Genomic DNA, 18010 nt, shown 5'->3' on the forward strand with positions numbered 1-18010 from the left:
CGAATTTTATTTTTCTTCCTTTTTTTGGCCACCCTGCAGCATATGGAGTTCCTGGGCCAGGGATCAGATCAAAACCATAGTTGGGAGCCAAGGTGCAGCTGGGGCAATGCTGGGATCCTCAACCTACTGTGCCAGGCTGGGGATCAAACCTGTGTCCTTGCGCTACCATGATGCTGCCGATCCTGTTGCACCACAGCAGGAACTCCTGATTTCCTGTGATTTTTAAGTTGCCTTTTTCTTCACTCTTCATGTCCTTGCTATAAAACTTTAACTATTTACAGAGTTCTAATAAAGTTGGTTCTGATAGTTTGTTTTTCAATGTTTATATGCGGATGGGAGCTTGGAGCTACCTACTCTGCTGTTTTGCTGATTTCACTTTCTTCATTTCTTTTTGATTCAAAAAAAACTTCCTCCTTTTTATTTAATTCTTTTAATGAATCATTTTGTTTAGTTATTCACATTCCTAGTTTTGTGTTCAGTTCTGAAATGATTTCCCTTTTCTTTCTTTTTTTTTTTTTTTGAGGTCTTTCACCTTTCCTAGAGTTTTGTGATTATAATTTATATTTCTCTTTTGTGCCTTGAATTATTTTCTTAGTATCTGTTAGCTTTTCTGGAATCGTATAATTTTGATCTATTCCCAAGGTCTGTCTGTTGCTATGTTCAGGGATGTTATTTTTCTCTTTTTTATTAAAATGACTGTATGGGATAGGACCTTGATATTTTTCTCTTGTTCATTTTTATGTGAAATTTGTTTTCCTGAACTAACAGAAGGGGTCATGATTCAGGATAACTTTTCTAATGTCACAGAGCTCCCTCTTCTGTTGTTTTTGTAAAATGTTAAAAAAAATTACGGCTTTCTTTCATTTTTCTTCTTTTATCTGGATTTTCTTCCTTGGCTCTATTTCCCCTGCCTCTCTCAATTTTGATTCCATACTCAGCAACTTTCTTGCAGTGTAAAGCCCTATCCTGGAAGGCAGCTTTAGTTGGTGTTGTGCCTGTGTCTTTGAAGGTAATTGTAATCAGTTGGTAGGTTGGTTTTAAGAATTTATGACTCAGGAGTTCCTGTCATGGTGCAGAGGAAACAAATCTGACTAGTATCTATGAGGACCCAGGTTTGATCTCTAGCCTCACTCAGTGGGTTAAGGATAAGGTGTTGCCGTGAGCTCTGTGGTGTAGGTTGCAGACACAGCTAGGATGTGGCGTGGCTGTGGCTGTGGCGTTGGCCAGCAGCTATAGCTCCGATTAGACTAGCCAGGGAACTTCCATATGCCACCAGTGTGGCCCTAAAAAAAATGGGGGGGGGAGAATTTATGACTCAGACTGTACCAGCTTTTTTTCAGAACTTATCCTACACACTCACTTATTACTGTATTGGGCTAAACCTTTCCCATTTTCAGTGTCTCTTCTCAAATTGGCTATCATATTGTCCAGTGAATATCTAGTGACTATTTTGATGTTCCTAAGTCCCTCAAATGCCCCATTGCCTCTGTATGCATCCTCCTGCACAGATGCTGATTTCATGCAGCTCTATGACTGTTGATAGTTTTCCTCACTTGTATTTTGAGGTTCATGTGGATACTTTATCACCTATTTTTGTTGTAGATGTTGTTCATGGGTTTTTGATTTTGCTGTCTTAGTCACTCTTTTTTATTTTACCTGCTGATTCAAGTAAATTAAAAATCTTTGATATAGTATCTGCCACCTAGAATCCAGAATCCATTCTGCATTCACATTTTAAAAACTCCTCTTCATGGACTTAGAATTTCTGGCCACATGTTGACTGTGTTTGTGCTTTGTTCTGAAGCTTTAGTTCAAATGTTTTTAATCTATTGTTGGTTGGATATGGCAAACAAAACCTGTGTATGTAGAAAAGGCTGGAAAGAAGTAGTTTATCATTATGGTGGAAATAAAAGCTTTTGCAGATTGTAGTAAAGTTGAAAGTCATGAAAGTATTTGTTTGTGGGATGAAACTTCGTGAAGACCAAAGAGTAAATTAAACAACCTGTGAAGTGCTGTGCCTGTGTCTTTGAACATAATTGTAATCAGCCAGAAACAAGGACAAATGACTGATGGGTCAAAGAGAGCCTTTCAGTTCAAGGATCACCATCAATGCCTGATTTTGGGGAGCTTAACATTCATTCAGGGGAAGACAAGGGGTTAATGAAGATAAAGCCTGGAAACAATGAAAGTTGAACTTTGGCCGCAAGCTACAGATGGTTTTATAAATTCAGGGCTCCTTCCACATCTGCTCAACATCAAAGTGAGTGCCCAGTGGCTAATGCAAACACTGGGGATGCTTGGGCATTCCTTAGGCTTCTAGGAAATACCGATAGTTAAAACTTCAACAAGATTATTTATTTATTTATTTATTTATTTTTGTCTTTTCTGTCCTTTCAGGGCCGCACCTGCGGCATATGGAGGTTGCCAGGCTAGGGGTCTAATTGGAGCTGTTGCCTCCGGCCTATGCCACAGCCACAACAATGCCAGATCCGAGCCGTGTCTGCAACCTACGCCACAGCTCACAGCAATGCTGGATCATTAACCCACTGAGCAAGGCCAGGGATTGAACCTGCAACCTCACGGTTCCTAGTCGGATTCGTTTCTGCTGCACCACGACAGAAACTCCTTTATTTTTTTAGAGTAGTCAAAAGTGATTTAAGTGGGAGAGGGGAAAGTTTGATAGAAAAAGATTTGTCAGCATAGAGAAGAAAGATATTTCTGGTTTGAAAGTGATAAAGGACTAACTAACATACCTACTATGGGAAATGTTTTCAGGGCCTGTAAGCACAGTCAATTCCCAGTCCCTTGCAAACAAGTTGACTTCTTTATACCTACCTTACCTAATAGTAAAGGTAGATTGAATAGTGGCAGATTGTTTCATAGGAGATGCAGAAACATTATTTTTTATATCAGTTTTTCAAAACACTGAGGGGAGGGAGAAGGTTAAATCAATGAAAATATTTCTGCAGGGAAGTAAACTCTTAAAGTCTAGCTATCCCCACGTACAGAGGCTCAGGGGCACAAGTGGAGGTCATTGTGGCTCAGAGGGATGAAGGAGGAAGATAGTGGGAGATGATGAGTTCAGAGAGTGAACCAGGAGCCAGATGATGTTGGGCTTTGTAGACTAAAATGGTCAGAACTTTGGATTTTATTCCAGGGTGTTTGGAAACCATTAGCAGGTTGAGAGCAGAGGAACAACGAGCAACTAACGTGAACAGTATGTTCAAGCTAAATGGACAAAGGTACCATAATGTGCTTTGGACAATAATATAGACATGTTAGAATGAAAAGAAACTGGGTTAATATTGATTTAAAATTTTTTTAATTTGAAAATTTATGGTTTTAGAGTTGAGATACAAATATGTGTATGTGCGTGTATACAACACACAAAAACATACATTTTTGTTTTTCAAACACAGTTTGAACCTTATTTCATGCATTCTTCTGTTCTCTTTGATTTTAAAAACAAACAAACAAAAACCACTAGGCACAGCCCCAGTAACCCACTAATGGATTAGAATTTGAAGTTTGAAAATCATTGTAAATCTAGTATAATCCCCTTTTTTGGCTTGCCAAGGCACATATAACTGAAAATGACCAAACTAGAATTTAGATATTACCACATTTTCTAAGAATGTATCTATTAAAAAACAAAAAACAAACTTCTTTATGCAATGTAATGGTAGATTCCAGTGTAGAAAAAATTGTGAGGATAAGTGTTCTTACTTGAACATATTGACTGTGCTTATCTCCTTGGTGTGAAATGTTAAGGCTTATAAATTTCAATGGAGTTGTAAAATATCAACATAATTTTCTTTATTAATGGTTTATAGACCATTTAATTACAGTTAAATATACAAACTGCTAGCCAAAATGGCAGTTGGTCCCCCCCACTTCTTTTTTTTTTCCTCAGTTGATCTCTTTCAAGTTATAAACAGAGAATAAGTCTTTTATAAACAGCCTGATGGCCTTTAAATTGTCACCTAGGAATTTTATGAAAAGAAATGTCATTTTCATATTTTCTGCAAATGGCTTTTTCTTTTGTTGTGTTTCATTTTGGAAGAGAGTTTGTGGGAGGAGTGAAGGATAAATGAAACATAAAGGTCAGTGTGAAGTAATGGGGAAAAAAATATCCCTTTTCTTATATTTTCTTATATTGCTTCTGTATTCCATAGCTTTGTGACCTTTGGAAAGAAACTTGCCCATGCCCCACTGTTCTCATTTATAAATGGAAATAATATCTGTATCATAGTTTTGATGTTAAGGTTCTATGAGGGCCAGGTGTTGCAACATATATTTTAATAAATATTAGTTTTCTTCTTTCCTTTCTTCCTTAGGAAGGAATTCATTGAAAATGTGTTGCTAGAATAAGCAGGGCTGGAGAGTGTAGAAAAATGCAAAAAGAAAGGTACATCTTTTTTTTTTATTGGCTGTTCTCTTCCTAGTAAGTCTGTCGTTTGTGATACCAGTTGTTCTTGATTTCTCTTTGGATAGGTAGGTGATAAATAGGTAGGCTTCCTGTGCCTCCTGCTATCCCTTTTGTTTTTAAATAGGGAAGATGAGGACTTCCTTGGGTGGCTCAGCAGGTTAAGGATCTGGCGTTGTCACTGCTATGGCTCTGGTCATTGCAGTGGCCTGAGTTCAATCCCTGGCCCCAGAACTTCCATATGCCACTCATCAAGTGATGATAGGTACATTTGGAAGGCCAGGAAGTGGTACTTTATTGTTTGATTCCAGTATTTGAGTTTTTAGTGTCTCCAATCTGTTTTTTTTTTTCCTTTTCTTCTTCTTTTTAGGGCCTCACCCATGGCATATGAAAGCTCCCAGGCTAGGAGTCAGATCAGAGCTGTAGCTGCTGGCCTATGCCACAGCCACAGCAACACCAGATCCAAGCTTCATCTGCAACTTACACCACAGCTCGCGGCAATGCCAGATCCTTAACCCACTGAGCGAGGCCAGGGATTGAACCCATGTCCTCATGGATACTAGTCAGGTTTGTTATCACTGAGCCACAACAGGAACTCCTCCAGTCTGTTTGTCACAAAGAATTTATTGAAAATGTGTAGGTCCAGATACTAAGTATGTTAGTTAACTGATAGCTGTTAATTATAGGTGTTGCTTCATACCAGTTGTCCTTGCCTGTAGAATAAACAACACTTCCTTTGATTTTACCCAGACATCCCAGAAGCAAAATTGCAAAGTGAGATGGAAAGAATAAAATTAGAATTTTGTGTAGCTGGCTTTAAAAAAAAAAAAAATCGCTTCTCAGCCTTTTGGCTAAGATCAAGTGTAAAAAAAAAAAAAAAGCTTTATTGAGATACAATTCATGTACCATGAAAAATTCAGTCTTTTAAAATAATTCAGTGGTTTATAGTATATTCATAGTTATGCAGCCATCACCGCTATTTAACTTTAGAACATTTTAATCACTCCCCAAAGAAACCTTAGCAGTTATTCGCCCCACCCCACTCCAACCTCTGTGCTGATACCTCAGCCCCTTGGCAACTACTAATATGCTTTTTGTCTCTATGGGTTTGCTTATTCTGGAGATTTCATATAAATAAAATTACATAATATATGTCTTTTGTGACTGTTTTTACTTAACCTAATGTATAAAAGTTCATTCAGGGAGTTCCCATCATGGTGCAGCGGAAACGAATCCGACTGGGAACCATGAGGTTTCAGGTTCCATCCCTGGCCTTGCTCAGTGGGTTAAGGATCTGGTGGCGAGCTGTGCTATAGGTCGCAGACATGGCTTGGATCCTGTGTTGTGGCTGTGGCATAGGCTGATAGCTGTAGCTTCAATTCAACCCCTGGCCTGAGAACCTCCATATGCTGTGGGCACGGCCCTAAAAAAACAAAAAAGAAAAAAAAGAAAAAAAATTCACCCATGTTATAGCATGAATCAGTATTTCATTCCTTTTTATTGCCAAATAATGTAATTCTTATGGATGAACTACATTTTGTTTCCCCATTCATCAATTGATAGGCATTTGGGTTGTATCCACCTTTTGGCCATAATGAATAATGCTGCCATGAACATTTGTGTACAAATTTTTGTGAGGACCTATGTTTTCAGTTCTCTTCAGTGTATACCTCATAGTAGAATTGCAGGGTCATATGCCAACTTTATGTTTATCATTTTGAGGACCTTATAAATTTTTTTCCAAAGTGGTACACAATTTTGTCTAGCTGGATTTTAAATCACCCTGTTTTAGAGTTCTTATTTCATATACAATAAAGGAGAACCTTAGCTGAAATAAGTGGTTGGAATTAATAGGGGGAAAAGATCCACCTGCTGTTAGTTGGCAAAGTTGGAAGTACTTTTTTAAAAAGTGGGTTTGGGATTATTACTATTAATCTTTGGCTCTTTTTTAAAATTTTATTTTTGCAGTTTTATCTCCAAGACACTAAAAGTAGTAATGGTACCTTTATAAATAGCCAGAGATTGAGTCGAGGCTCTGAAGAAAGTCCACCATGTGAAATTCTTTCCGGTGACATTATCCAGTTTGGGGTAGATGTGACGGAGAACACACGGAAAGGTACGGGTATGGATCAATTTTTCCTATTATTTGTCTTTTTAAGTTTGATTTTTTTTTATTCTGTTGTTGAATGTTACAAAACATTTCATGCTTGTAAAATCAACTTAAATACTGCATTTTAGGCAGTGAAAAGTTGAGTCTCTCACTTTCCCTATTGTTTTTCTAAAATTTTAAATTCTGAAATGTTAAATAATTTATAATCTTTATCATAGTATGAAAACGTAGGGCACTGTTGTGTCAATTTGGAAATAAATGACAGCAGTGACACTCTGCCTAACCATCAAAGAGCTTAACCATTAAAGATATTTGTTGTTAACTTATTAACAGGAAGCCTGGAGGCAGGTAGGTCTAGACTTTGTTCATATGGCTCAGTGAGGTTATCAGGAATCCGGGCCTTACTGTCTTCCCATTCTGTTATCCTTTACATGTTGGTTTCTTAAGCTTTTGCCTGTTGCTGTATGGTATGAGTAATGGCTGTGATCCCAGGCATTGTTCCTCACACCAGTGTCCTAGGCAAAAAAATGAGGTAGGGGCAAAATGCCTTCTTTTTATGTTTGAAAGAACAGTCTTTCATAAATGCTTTCTAGCATTTTCCTTCTTTTCTCATTGGCTGTATAGGTAGGCCACATCCAAAGCTTTAACTGTAGCTACAAGGTACCTGAAAAGGGAATTACCTAGCAAAGGAGAGCAGGAGATCCATGATTGGCATAGATCAGTTATGATTTATTCCTTTCAGTTATGCATTCATTATTGCCCCAAACAAAATCAGAATTGTGTAGATAGTTAATAGTACCTAGCACAGATAGAAAATTTCATGTCTCAGTTTTTGAAACTAGAAGTTCTCTAGCTAAATAAATTTAGATTATCTTTTTACAATTCTGAAGCTTCCTGACTCGGCCTAGTTTACTGTTCACTTTATGACCATGTAATTATGTGGCTTAATCATAAAATTAAATAAACAGGAACCAAAAGTAGGCAGTCTCACCATCTTATAATAATATGGACATTGGAACCAATTGACAAGTTTCTCCTTTCATTTCTCTGAGCACTCTCTGATCTGGTGATACCCTACCTAAGCCATTAGTCTCTGACATTTTACACAGTAGACATGGGGATCCAGAGGTGGTGGTAGTGGTGTGTGTGTGTACATGTGCATATGTATTTACATACTGCACCTGCAGTATTATTTTTACTGGGTTTTGTTGGCCTCCTCAAGATGTTAAGTTTTGTTATTTTAATTTTTGTGGGGCCAGTGTCTTAGGAATTTTCATCTACAATTGTAAAATAGAAAAGAAAGTTTGTATTTTGATGCAAAATATTGAGTGCTGCTTGCTAAGAGAACTCAACCTATGTGTAAACATACTGAGAACAGCTGCAGTGGACACTAATATCTACTGTGGCCACATCACACCTCCTCTGCTAACAAGTCATTCAGCAAACATCTACTGAGCTCCAGCTGTCAGTAACCCACAGAGAAGGCAGAGAATCTGATCATACTGTCTTTCTCTCTAAGAGGTGTCTGTTTTCTTGACTTACATTTCTCAAAGAGAATTAATAGGTATTTAACTGATAGATGAATGAAGGTAATCAAATATATTTAGGACATGCAAATATAACCAAAGGTCGGCAGGAATTCTCAGAGCTTTTAATGTGCTAACATATTTGCAGATCTCCAAGAGGGTGACTTTAGAATGTAGGGTAGGTAGCTCTTTCGAAACTCCTGCCCACTCTTCTTCCCTATCTAGCTGTGGGGACACTTTAGAAAATGCTTTAGAAAGCAAAGAAGACAACTCTGAGATTCCGGGTTACTATTAATATAATGTTTTGCAAACCTAGATTCTGGCAGACTTCTTTTAAAATTTAACTATCCTTTATGCCAACTTTAAGAAACTAGAGAAAAATTTCTTCATCATATAAAATGTTTCTTGGAGTTCCCATTGTGGCTCAGTGGTTAACGAATCCGTCTATGAACCATGAGGTTGCAGGTTCGATCCCTGGCCTCGCTCAGTGGCTTAAGGATCCAGCGTTGCCGTTAGCTGTGGTGTAGGTCGCAGACGCAGCTTGGATCTGGCGTGGTTGTGGCTGTGGCTGTGGCTGTGGCCGTGGCTGGCGGCAACAGCTCCGATTAGAACCCTAGCCTGGGAACCTCTATATGCCATGGGCGCGGCCCTAGAAAAGACCAAAAAAAAAAAAGTTTCTTTTGGTGTTTATTGGCCTCAAAAAGTTGACTTATGTTAGGCATGGACTCTGGGATACAGCCACAGTTGAGTACTACTATTTGAGTATATGCTTAAAAAAAAGAAAGACTTTGGGGAGTTCCTATTGTGTTGCAGCGGAAAGGAATATGACTAGAATCCTTGAGGATGAGGGTTCAGTCCCTGGACTTGCTCAGTGGGCTGGGGATGGGGATCCAGCATTGCCCTGAACTGTGGTGTAGGTCACTTGGATTCCATGGTGCTGTGGCTGTGGCTGTGGCTGCAGCTGCAGCTCTAATTCTGCCCCTAGCCTGGGAAGTTCCATATGCCTCAGGTGCTGCCCTAAAAAAAAAAAAAAAGACTTTGTTTATGCTAGCATATATTGTGGTAAGCTTTTTATCACTTGGAAAATCCTATTGAAATTATATAATACTACTGGTAACCTGTGAATCAAAGAAGAAAACAAAAGGGGAATTTCAAACTATGTGTAAAGGAAAGGAAACTTTCATATGAAAATACAGTAAATCCTTTACTCAGATAAAAGTTTATTTCCTTAAATTTTTTCAGTATTAAAAAAGAAAGACAATGAAGGAACTTGGCACTTCGAAGAAATTAGGGAAAAAAAAAACAAGAAAAAAAAAGCTGGGAAGAAGAAATAAAAAGGAGAAATTTATGAAATAAAACTCTAGAAGAGATAAACCCAAATGCTGGTTCTTTGAAAAAAATAAAATAAAATAGGTACTTCATAAGCCTTGATTTCTTTCTTAGGTTAAAAAATACTAGCAAAAATATATAAGATAAGGCATGACAAGGCCACATAAACACAGATAAGGGACATGGTAAAAAAGTTCTTAGAGACTCTTACATGCCATCCTATGGCAAAGGGGGAAAAAAAAAACTAAAGTAAATTAATGTTTTCTTAGCAAAATTACCCCAGGATGTAGAAAACTTTCAAGGTGATTTCCCTAAAAGAGACAGAAAAAGTTATTAAAGATTAATTCAGAAACAAGCATTTCACAGATGAAGTTGATGTTACTCTTAAATAACAGAAAATTCCAATGTTGTTTAAATAATCCAGCATAGGTAGAGGAGAAAACTGTAACTCATTTGTTAAAATAGATGAAAAATTCTCATTAAGATACTAGTAAACTAAATTCAGAAACGAAGCTAGAGTAAATAGTAAAGTAGGATTTACTCTAGGAATGCAGAGATGATTCAATTTGGGGGAAGTATGTCAGTATCATCCACAAACTAAAGCTGGAAAATATGTGCTGTATAACCAATAGAAGTTGAAAAGGCACTTGAGGAAGTTCCCTGGTGACCTAGTGGTTAGCACTCAGCACTTTCACTGCCGCGGCCCAGGTTTAATCCCAGGTCTGGGAACTGAGTTCCTACATTAAGCTGGTGCATGATGTATGCCAGACCCCGCCCCCCCCACCCCACCCCCCCCGCCCAGAAAAAAAAAAGGATCTTAATTTTTTTTAAAGGCATTTAATCAAACTCAAACTCAGGAGTTTGTTAGTTCGTTTGTTTGTTGCTTTTTAGTGCTGCACCTGCGGCAAATGGAAGTTCCCAGCCTAAGGGTTGGATCAGAGCTACAGCTGCTGGCCTACACTACAGCCACATCAACTCTGGATCCTACCTGCATCTGCATACTACATCACAGCTCATGGCAGCTCCAGATCCTTAACCCACTAGGGGAGGCCAGGGATTGAACCCGCAACCTCATGGTTCCTAATCAGATTTGTTTCTGCTGCGCCACAACGGGAACGCCTAAATTTTTTAAAAAAAATATTTTACAGCCTCACCTCAGCATATGGAAGATTCCAGGCCATGGCATTGCTGTGGCTGTGGCATAGGCTGGAGGCTACAGCTCCAATTCGACCCCTAGCCTGGGAACCTCCATATGCTGCAGGTGTAGTGCTAGAAAAGACAAAAAAAAAAATTAGATACTTGAAATGATAGAAACTAGTTTGTAGGGATCTATGAAATGATTTTTTTTAAAAATCAGTGTGCATAGTACAAAAAACAATGGAAAAATAATTTTTTTTTTTTTTGGTCTTTTTAGGGCTGCACATGCAGCATCTGGAAGTTCCCAGGCTAGGGGTTGAATCAGAGTTATAGCTGCTGGCCTACACTACAACCACAGCAATGCTGGATCCGAGCTGAGTCTGCGTTCTACACCACAGCTCACAGCAACATCAGATCCTTAACCTGCTGAATAAGGCCAGGGATTGAACCTGAGTCCTTATGGATACTAGTCGGATTTGTTTCCAGTGTGCCACAATGGGAACTCCATGAGGAATAATTTTTAAGTTGCCCTCATGCAGCTCTTAGAAAGAATACGTTAGGAGTATATGAATTGCAGGAATTCTATAACACGTATTAAGTGGGTAAAGAATTACTTTTAAGAAGTTCCTATTGTGGCTCGGCAGAAGCGAATCCAGCTGGTATCCATGAGGACACAAGTTTAATCCCTCAGTGGGTTAAGGATCCTGTGTTGCTGTGAGCTATGGTGTAGGTCACAGATACGGCTTGGATCCTGCCTTGCTGTCATTGTGGTGTAGGCCAGTGGCTACAGCTCCGAGTTGACCCCTAGACTGGAAACCTCCCTATGTCACAGGTGTGGCCCTAAAAAGACAAAAACAAAACAAAGAATTGCTTTTATTAATTTCATTGTTTTTAAAAAGTCACATCCCTCTAAATGTGCGTGTGTGTGTGTGTGTATCTTTGTGTGTGATTATATGACCGTGGTGGATAAACATGGAAGAATGCATAAATACTAGTCATTAATTTGAGTCATCCTGGAGTGTGGTTGGAGAGGAGGAATAAAGAAGTAGGAGGAGTTCCTGTTGTGGCTCAACAGTAACAAATCCGACTAGTATCCATGAGGATGTGGGTTCAATCCCTGGCTTCACTCAGTAGGTTAAGGATCTTGTGTTGCTGTGAGCTGTGATGTAGGTCACAGACATAGCTTGGATCCCACATTGCTGTGGCTGTGAAGTAGGCTGACAGCTGCAGCTCCGATTCGACCCCTAACCTAGGAACCGCCATTGCGGCCCTAAAAAGCAAAAAAAAAAAAAAAAGAGAGAGAGAGAGAGAGAAATGGGAGCCAAATTAAAAAGGATGAACCTAAGGAAACTGCAATAAATCCCCTCCAGAATATATGACATACATGTATTTGTAAAATAATTATGTTTTGAAAGGATATTTCAAAAAACAAATATATAACATAAATTTGTCGGGAGTTCCCGTCGTGGCGCAGTGGTTAACGAATCCGACTAGGAACCATGAGGTTGCGGGTTCGGTCCCTGCCCTTGCTCAGTGGGTTAACGATCCGGCATTGCCGTGAGCTGTGGTGTAGGTTGCAGACGAGGCTCGGATCCTGCGTTGCTGTGGCTCTGGCTTAGGCCGGTGGCTACAGCTCCAATTCGACCCCTAGCCTGGGAACCTCCATATGCTGCGGGAGCGGCCCAAGAAATAGCAACAACAACAAAAAAGACAAAAGCCAAAAAAAAAAATTTGTGTTTGTGTGTATATATATAAAATCAGGATTTTTTTTTTTTTTTGGCTTTTTGTTTGTATTTTCTAGGGCTGCACCTGCAGTATATGGAGGTTCCCAAGCTAGGGGTCTAATCAGAGCTACAGCTGCCGGCCCACGCCACAGCCACAGCAACGCGTGATCCAAGCAGTGTCTGTGACCTACACCACAGCTCACCGTAATGCCAAATCCCCAACCCACTGAGCGAGACCAGGGATCGAACCCACAACCTCATGATTCCTAGTCGGATTTGTTAACCACTGAACCATGACAAGAACTCCTAAAATCAGGATTTTTGTTTAAAATGTAATATGAATCTAAGCAGCTGAACATAATCAGTTTATATTAGGCTTTCTTCTATTGCAAGCTCTCCAAAACAAGCTGATTTTGATGTTTGGCTTTCCACCTAGTGTGACTCCAGGGAAAAGACTAAGTGATTGGCACCTAGTAATACCTTGCCCTATAGATATAAAATGTTATTGCAAACAAATAGGATGACTTTCTAATAGATAAGGGGAAAAATAAAGGAAGGGAGAAAGAGAGAAAGCCAACCTTTCAGATCCTCGTGGAATGAGAACCTTATCAACCAGACTGCTGGTTCTGGCTCTGTTCCCAAACCCTCAGACTGCTCAGATGGCATGAGTTTTCTGGGTAATACATTACAGTAATCCTCAGTTGCAAATCTTTTTTTTTTTTTTTTTCCTCCTTAGGGCTGCACCTGCAGCATATGGAAGTTCCCAGGTTAAGGGTCAAATCGGAATTGCAGATGCCAGCCTGCACCACAGCTGCAGCAACACCAGATCTGAGCTGCATCTCCATCCTACGCCACAGCTTGCAGCAATGCTGGATCCTTAACACACTGACTGGGGCCAGCTATTGAACACTCCTCCTCCGGATTCTGGTTGGGTTCTCAACCTGCTGAGCCATGATGGGAACTCCTCCCTTGCAAATCTTCAAACCATTTAGTTTAATAAACTTCATATTATAACTCCAAATAGCTCATCAGTCCAGATCCCACTTCACCAGAATCTGGTCCTTGGTTAAGCCCCTATGAACAAAGGGCTTATCACGAATAAGGTCAATGGTATCTTCCTTTTGCTTTTTGCTATAGATGCACTGAATTACTTTTACTCCCCACAACAGACCTTCCCTTTTCTGGCTTTCAAGCCCCTGCACGTAATTTTTCCTTTACCTCAGAACCTTTCTAGGCTCGACAAGATAACTGTCCATGCCCCTGTCACGCACTGTTCTCATCTCCTTTATGTGTTTGCCTCCCTCGCTAACCTGTAAACTGTGTGAAAGCAGGCAATATGTCTGTTTTCATTGTAGAACCTCCACACTTATCCTGGCACATACTGGTTGAATAAATTTTAAAATGTCTCATGAATCTTTACTATTTTACAAAAGTTCTTTTCTACCAATTTCGTCTAAGATTTTGACAGTCTTCTTCCTAATCTGGAGACTTATATGAAGATTAGGTACCAGCAACCTTCCTATTACCCACTGCCTTTTTTAATCTGCCGTGTCTCGGTTGCCTTTCCTTAACCTGTCTCAGCTCTAATTTCCTCCTCTTATGAAATGGGACTCATGATACTACTACCTCAAGATTTGTGTTACTGTATTCAAAGCTCACATTGTGACACAATGTTCAGTGTGAATATTGAAAGAGTGAATATAAAGTACTTAGCTCAGTCAGGTGCCTTTATTATTCCTTTAACCCTTGTCGGTCTTTTTTTTTTTTTTTTGGCCATGTCTGCAGCATGCAGAAGTTCTGGGGCCAGGGATTGAACCCGTGCCACAGCAGTGACAACACCATATCCTTTATCACTAGGCCACTGGGGAACTTGCCCCAGCCATTTTTAGTCTTTTTTTGTTAGCAAGTTTGTCCCTCTTTCTCAGTAGCTTCAGCCCCAGGCTTCTTTCCCTGTCTGTCCTTTGGAACCCATCATCGATCATTTCCAAGGTACTGTCACCAACTCCTAGACTACTCCTTGACTTTTGGCTATGCTGTTTTGCTCGTTTCTTTTGTCTTCTCTTTTCTTTCTTTCTTCCTTCCTTCCTTTTCTTCCTTTCTCCCTTTCTTCCTTTCCTTTCCTTTCTTTTCCTTTCCTTTCCTTCCTTCCTTCCTTTTTCTTTTTAGGCCCACCCATAGCATATGGAAGTTACCAGACCAGGGATTGAACCCTTGCCACAGCAGTGACCTAAGCTGCTGCAGTGACAACAATGAATCTTTAACCTGCTGCCCCACAAGGGAATTTCTGTTTTGCTTCTTTCTAGCTCTTGGGAACTTTCACCATTAGCTTTACATACTTCCACTTTCTAGCTACTGGGGGAGAGCACAGGGCTGATTCAGCACAGACGGTACCAAATTTGCCAGATTGACTGAGAGAATCTTTCTGATGGCATGGCAGTCTTCTTTTTTCATTAAAAAAATGGATACTCAACCCAGGATGTACACCAGAATTACCTGCAGAGCTTTGTAAAACTACAGTTGTGTGGATTCAGCTCTAAGAAGGAGACTTGTTAGGTGTGGGGCGTAGACATATTTTTAAAAAGGCTTTGGTTTTTCTTTTGGGCAACTAGGTGTAAGAACTCTGTTCTTGGGAGTTCCCATTGTGGCTCAGTAGAAACAAATCCAGTTAGTATCCATGAGGATGAGGGTTCGATCCCTGGCTTTGGCCAGTGGGTTGGGGATCCAGCGTTGCTGTGAGCTATGGTTTAGGTCGAAGATGGCGTTTGGATCCTGCATTGCTGTGGCTGTGGTGTAGGCCACTAGCTGTGGCTCTGATTCAGCTCCTAGCCTGGGAACTTCCATAGCCCCTCGGACAGCCCTAAAAGAAGCAAAAACAAAAACAAAAAAACCCTGCTCTTGGGAAGTTCCCTGGTGGTCTAGTGGTTAGGGCTTGGCATTTTCACTACTGTGGCCTGTGTTCAATCTCTGATCTGGGAACTGAGATTGCACATCAAGGCATTGCCTGCCATAGTCAAATAAATTAATTTAATTAAATAAATTGTTTACAAAAAAGAACTCTGCTCTTTTAAGTTTCTGACAACAGTTTTATATGCTTTCCCTTATTTTCAAGTCCCAAATTTCCATTCTCATGTTATCTCTTGTGAATCCATACTTGCTGGCTCTATACCTGTATTTTCAGTTGCTTGTTTGGTTGTTTCCCATTCACTGCCATTCCAAATTCCTGTGGTGTTTTGCAGCATTTGTGAATTTTTCCCCCTTTCTTGTCATGTTAGGTATTTCAAGTTCTCTCTGCAAACTAAATTGAAATCTCAATGACAGAGACCTGATTATAGTCCTCCTGATTTTTCCCATCATTCCCAGCATACTCTTTTGTAGCCAGCAAGTTCTCAAGTGAATTTTGAGCCAACAGGTAAAGCCAAAGAACCACCAAGTCCAAAGATAAGCCAGAAAGCCACTTAAGTCTGAGTATGCTAGAGAAATGAAGTAGCAAATAATCCACGTACATAGAAAAAAGATTCCTCTCATCAAATAAGTAGTTTGAAACAGGATTCCTAGGAGAAATAGCTGACTCTGAGTCTAGAACAGGAAATGTACAAATTGGATTTATAAGATGTTGTCATACCAGAAAGCAGTGAAACTATCTAAGACCGCTGAGGTTCTGTTAGAAGGACTTTGGAATTAACGTGGAGTTCTGACTGCTCCACAATTGAACAATTTGAGCATCAAACAATAATAATGGCAGTTTAGGGATTTATGTGTAAAGCCATAAACTTATAAAATAGCTTTAAAAAAAAGATTTGATCACCTTTGTAAGAACTTAGGAAAACCATTTCTCATTCTGAAAACAGATAGAAAGAAAAAATAAAACATTTATGTTCCCTTTCCTGTAAGAATTAGACCTGAAATAAACAAGTGGTTGAAGAGTTTTTTGTTTTTTTTTTTTTTAATGGTTTTTAGAGCCACACCTGCAGCATATAGAGGTTCATAGATTAGGGGTCGAATTGGGCCTACAGCTGCCAGCCTACACCACAGCCATAGCAGTATCGGTGACTTACACCACAGCTCACAGCAACACTGGATCCCCGATCCACTGAGCAAGGCCAGGGATAGAACCTGCATTCTCATGGATACTAGTTGGATTCATTTCCACTGCACCACGATGGGAACTCCCCTCCCCCCCAAATTTTTTTAAAACAGTCTCTTCAGCAAGTGATGTTGGGAAAGCTGGACAGTGTCATGGAAGCCAATGAAGTTAGAACACTTCTACACACCATACACAAAAATGAACTCAAAATGTCTTAAATACTTAAATATAAGACATGACACTGTAAAACTGGACGAGAATACAAGCAAGACATTTTCTGACAAAATCATAGCAGTGTTTTCTTAGGTAAGTTTTCTAAGGCAATAGAAATAAAATGAAAAATATATCAATGGTACCTAATCAAACTTCATTCTGCACAGCAAAGGAAACCATAAACAAAACAAAAAGGAGTTCCTTTTGTGGCTCAGGGGGGTTAAGAACCCCACAGTGTCTGTGAGGATGTGGGTTCCATCTCTGGCCTCGCTCAGTGGGTAGAGGATCCGCCATTGTCGCAAGCTGTGGCATAGGTCGCAGATGCAGCTCAAATTCAGTGTTGCCACAGCTGTGGCATAGGCCTGCAGCTATGGCTCCAATTTGACCCCTAGCCCAGAAGCTACTACATGCCACAGGTATGGCCATAAAAAGGAAAAAATTAATCTTAAAAATAAAAATTAAAAAGTCTTAGAATCAGAAGCATAATATAGTAAAAAATACAAGAATGAAAGTTTGGTAACTTTCTTCTTAGATTATAGTCAAAAGACAATTAAATGAATAATTTCCCAGCCTGGAAATGTTAACATCTCTCACTTGTCTTTTTTTTTTTTTTTTTAATGTTTCTTGGACTTTTACTTAGTTTATTGCCAGTCATTTCAAGAGGTGCTTCAGACTACTCATGTATAGTATTAACCTTCCTACTCAGTGCAGGAGAAGATACAGAACCAGACTGCAACATACCCCAGTAGTTTTAGTCTCCCAGTCTAGGGCCTTAAATAGTTTTTAATCTTATCAAAAGTGAACATTGGTCCTTTAATTGCTGTTTGTGTGAAAAGGTCATAGAAAAGACTGACTGCATATCATAAAGTGCATATATTAACTCAAAAGCAAAATAAATAAACTATATAAGATATAGAGAAAAAACTCATGCAAGTAAGTGGTGTGTGTAATCTTAATGCTAGTTTTTAATAAAGTCATGGCTACAGCAAGTAATTGCAGATTTTTCTCTGCAGATATCTTGTTTCCTCAACACATATGTCTTTCATATTTTTAACATTTCTGAAATGTGCATGTAGGTTACAAGTGTGGCAGTGTTCCTACAGCCTCCTTACCCCAGCTCAAAATTTTTTAAATTGTGTTTTACAATTAATTTTGTCTTTGAATCTTGGCAATATGTTACTAATAATGTTTCCAGGTGAATTTTGAGAGCAAAATTTGTTTTAAAAGTGCTTCACAGAATACTCTAGAGCAGTGTTTTCCAAAGTATTTTCTTCATAATCCCATGTATATTATATATGTTATACCATAAAGTCTGTTCCAATGTTCCTAAAAGTAGGGGTGGAGATGCTCAATGGTCAAATAAATTTGGGAAATATGTCTTACTTTTAGAGACTCATTAAGGACAAAAACCCATTAAGCTCTGAGAAAGCCTGTGGTTTAAAAAAAAAAAACAAAAACAAC

At 39.3% G+C, this 18010-nt stretch overlaps 1 protein-coding gene across 30 annotated transcripts in view; it reads left to right on the forward strand.

Annotated features, from left to right (window-relative positions):
• SLMAP (sarcolemma associated protein) overlaps positions 1–18010 on the forward strand; it is a 149268-nt gene that overhangs the window by 57631 nt on the left and 73627 nt on the right. For 20 of the 30 annotated variants that reach the window (XM_047777604.1, XM_047777585.1, XM_047777743.1 and 17 more), the window contains exon 3: positions 6395–6542. In XM_047777604.1, the coding sequence (XP_047633560.1) occupies positions 6395–6542 (148 nt within the window). Of the gene's footprint in view, positions 1–6394; positions 6549–18010 lie in introns of all 30 variants that reach the window. The other 10 variants (XM_047777595.1, XM_047777567.1, XM_047777734.1 and 7 more) reach the window with 1 other exon arrangement.

The sequence above is a fragment of the Phacochoerus africanus genome, chromosome 1 (genome assembly GCF_016906955.1).
Source record: "Phacochoerus africanus isolate WHEZ1 chromosome 1, ROS_Pafr_v1, whole genome shotgun sequence".
In the NCBI taxonomy this organism is placed as follows: Eukaryota; Metazoa; Chordata; class Mammalia; order Artiodactyla; family Suidae; genus Phacochoerus; species Phacochoerus africanus.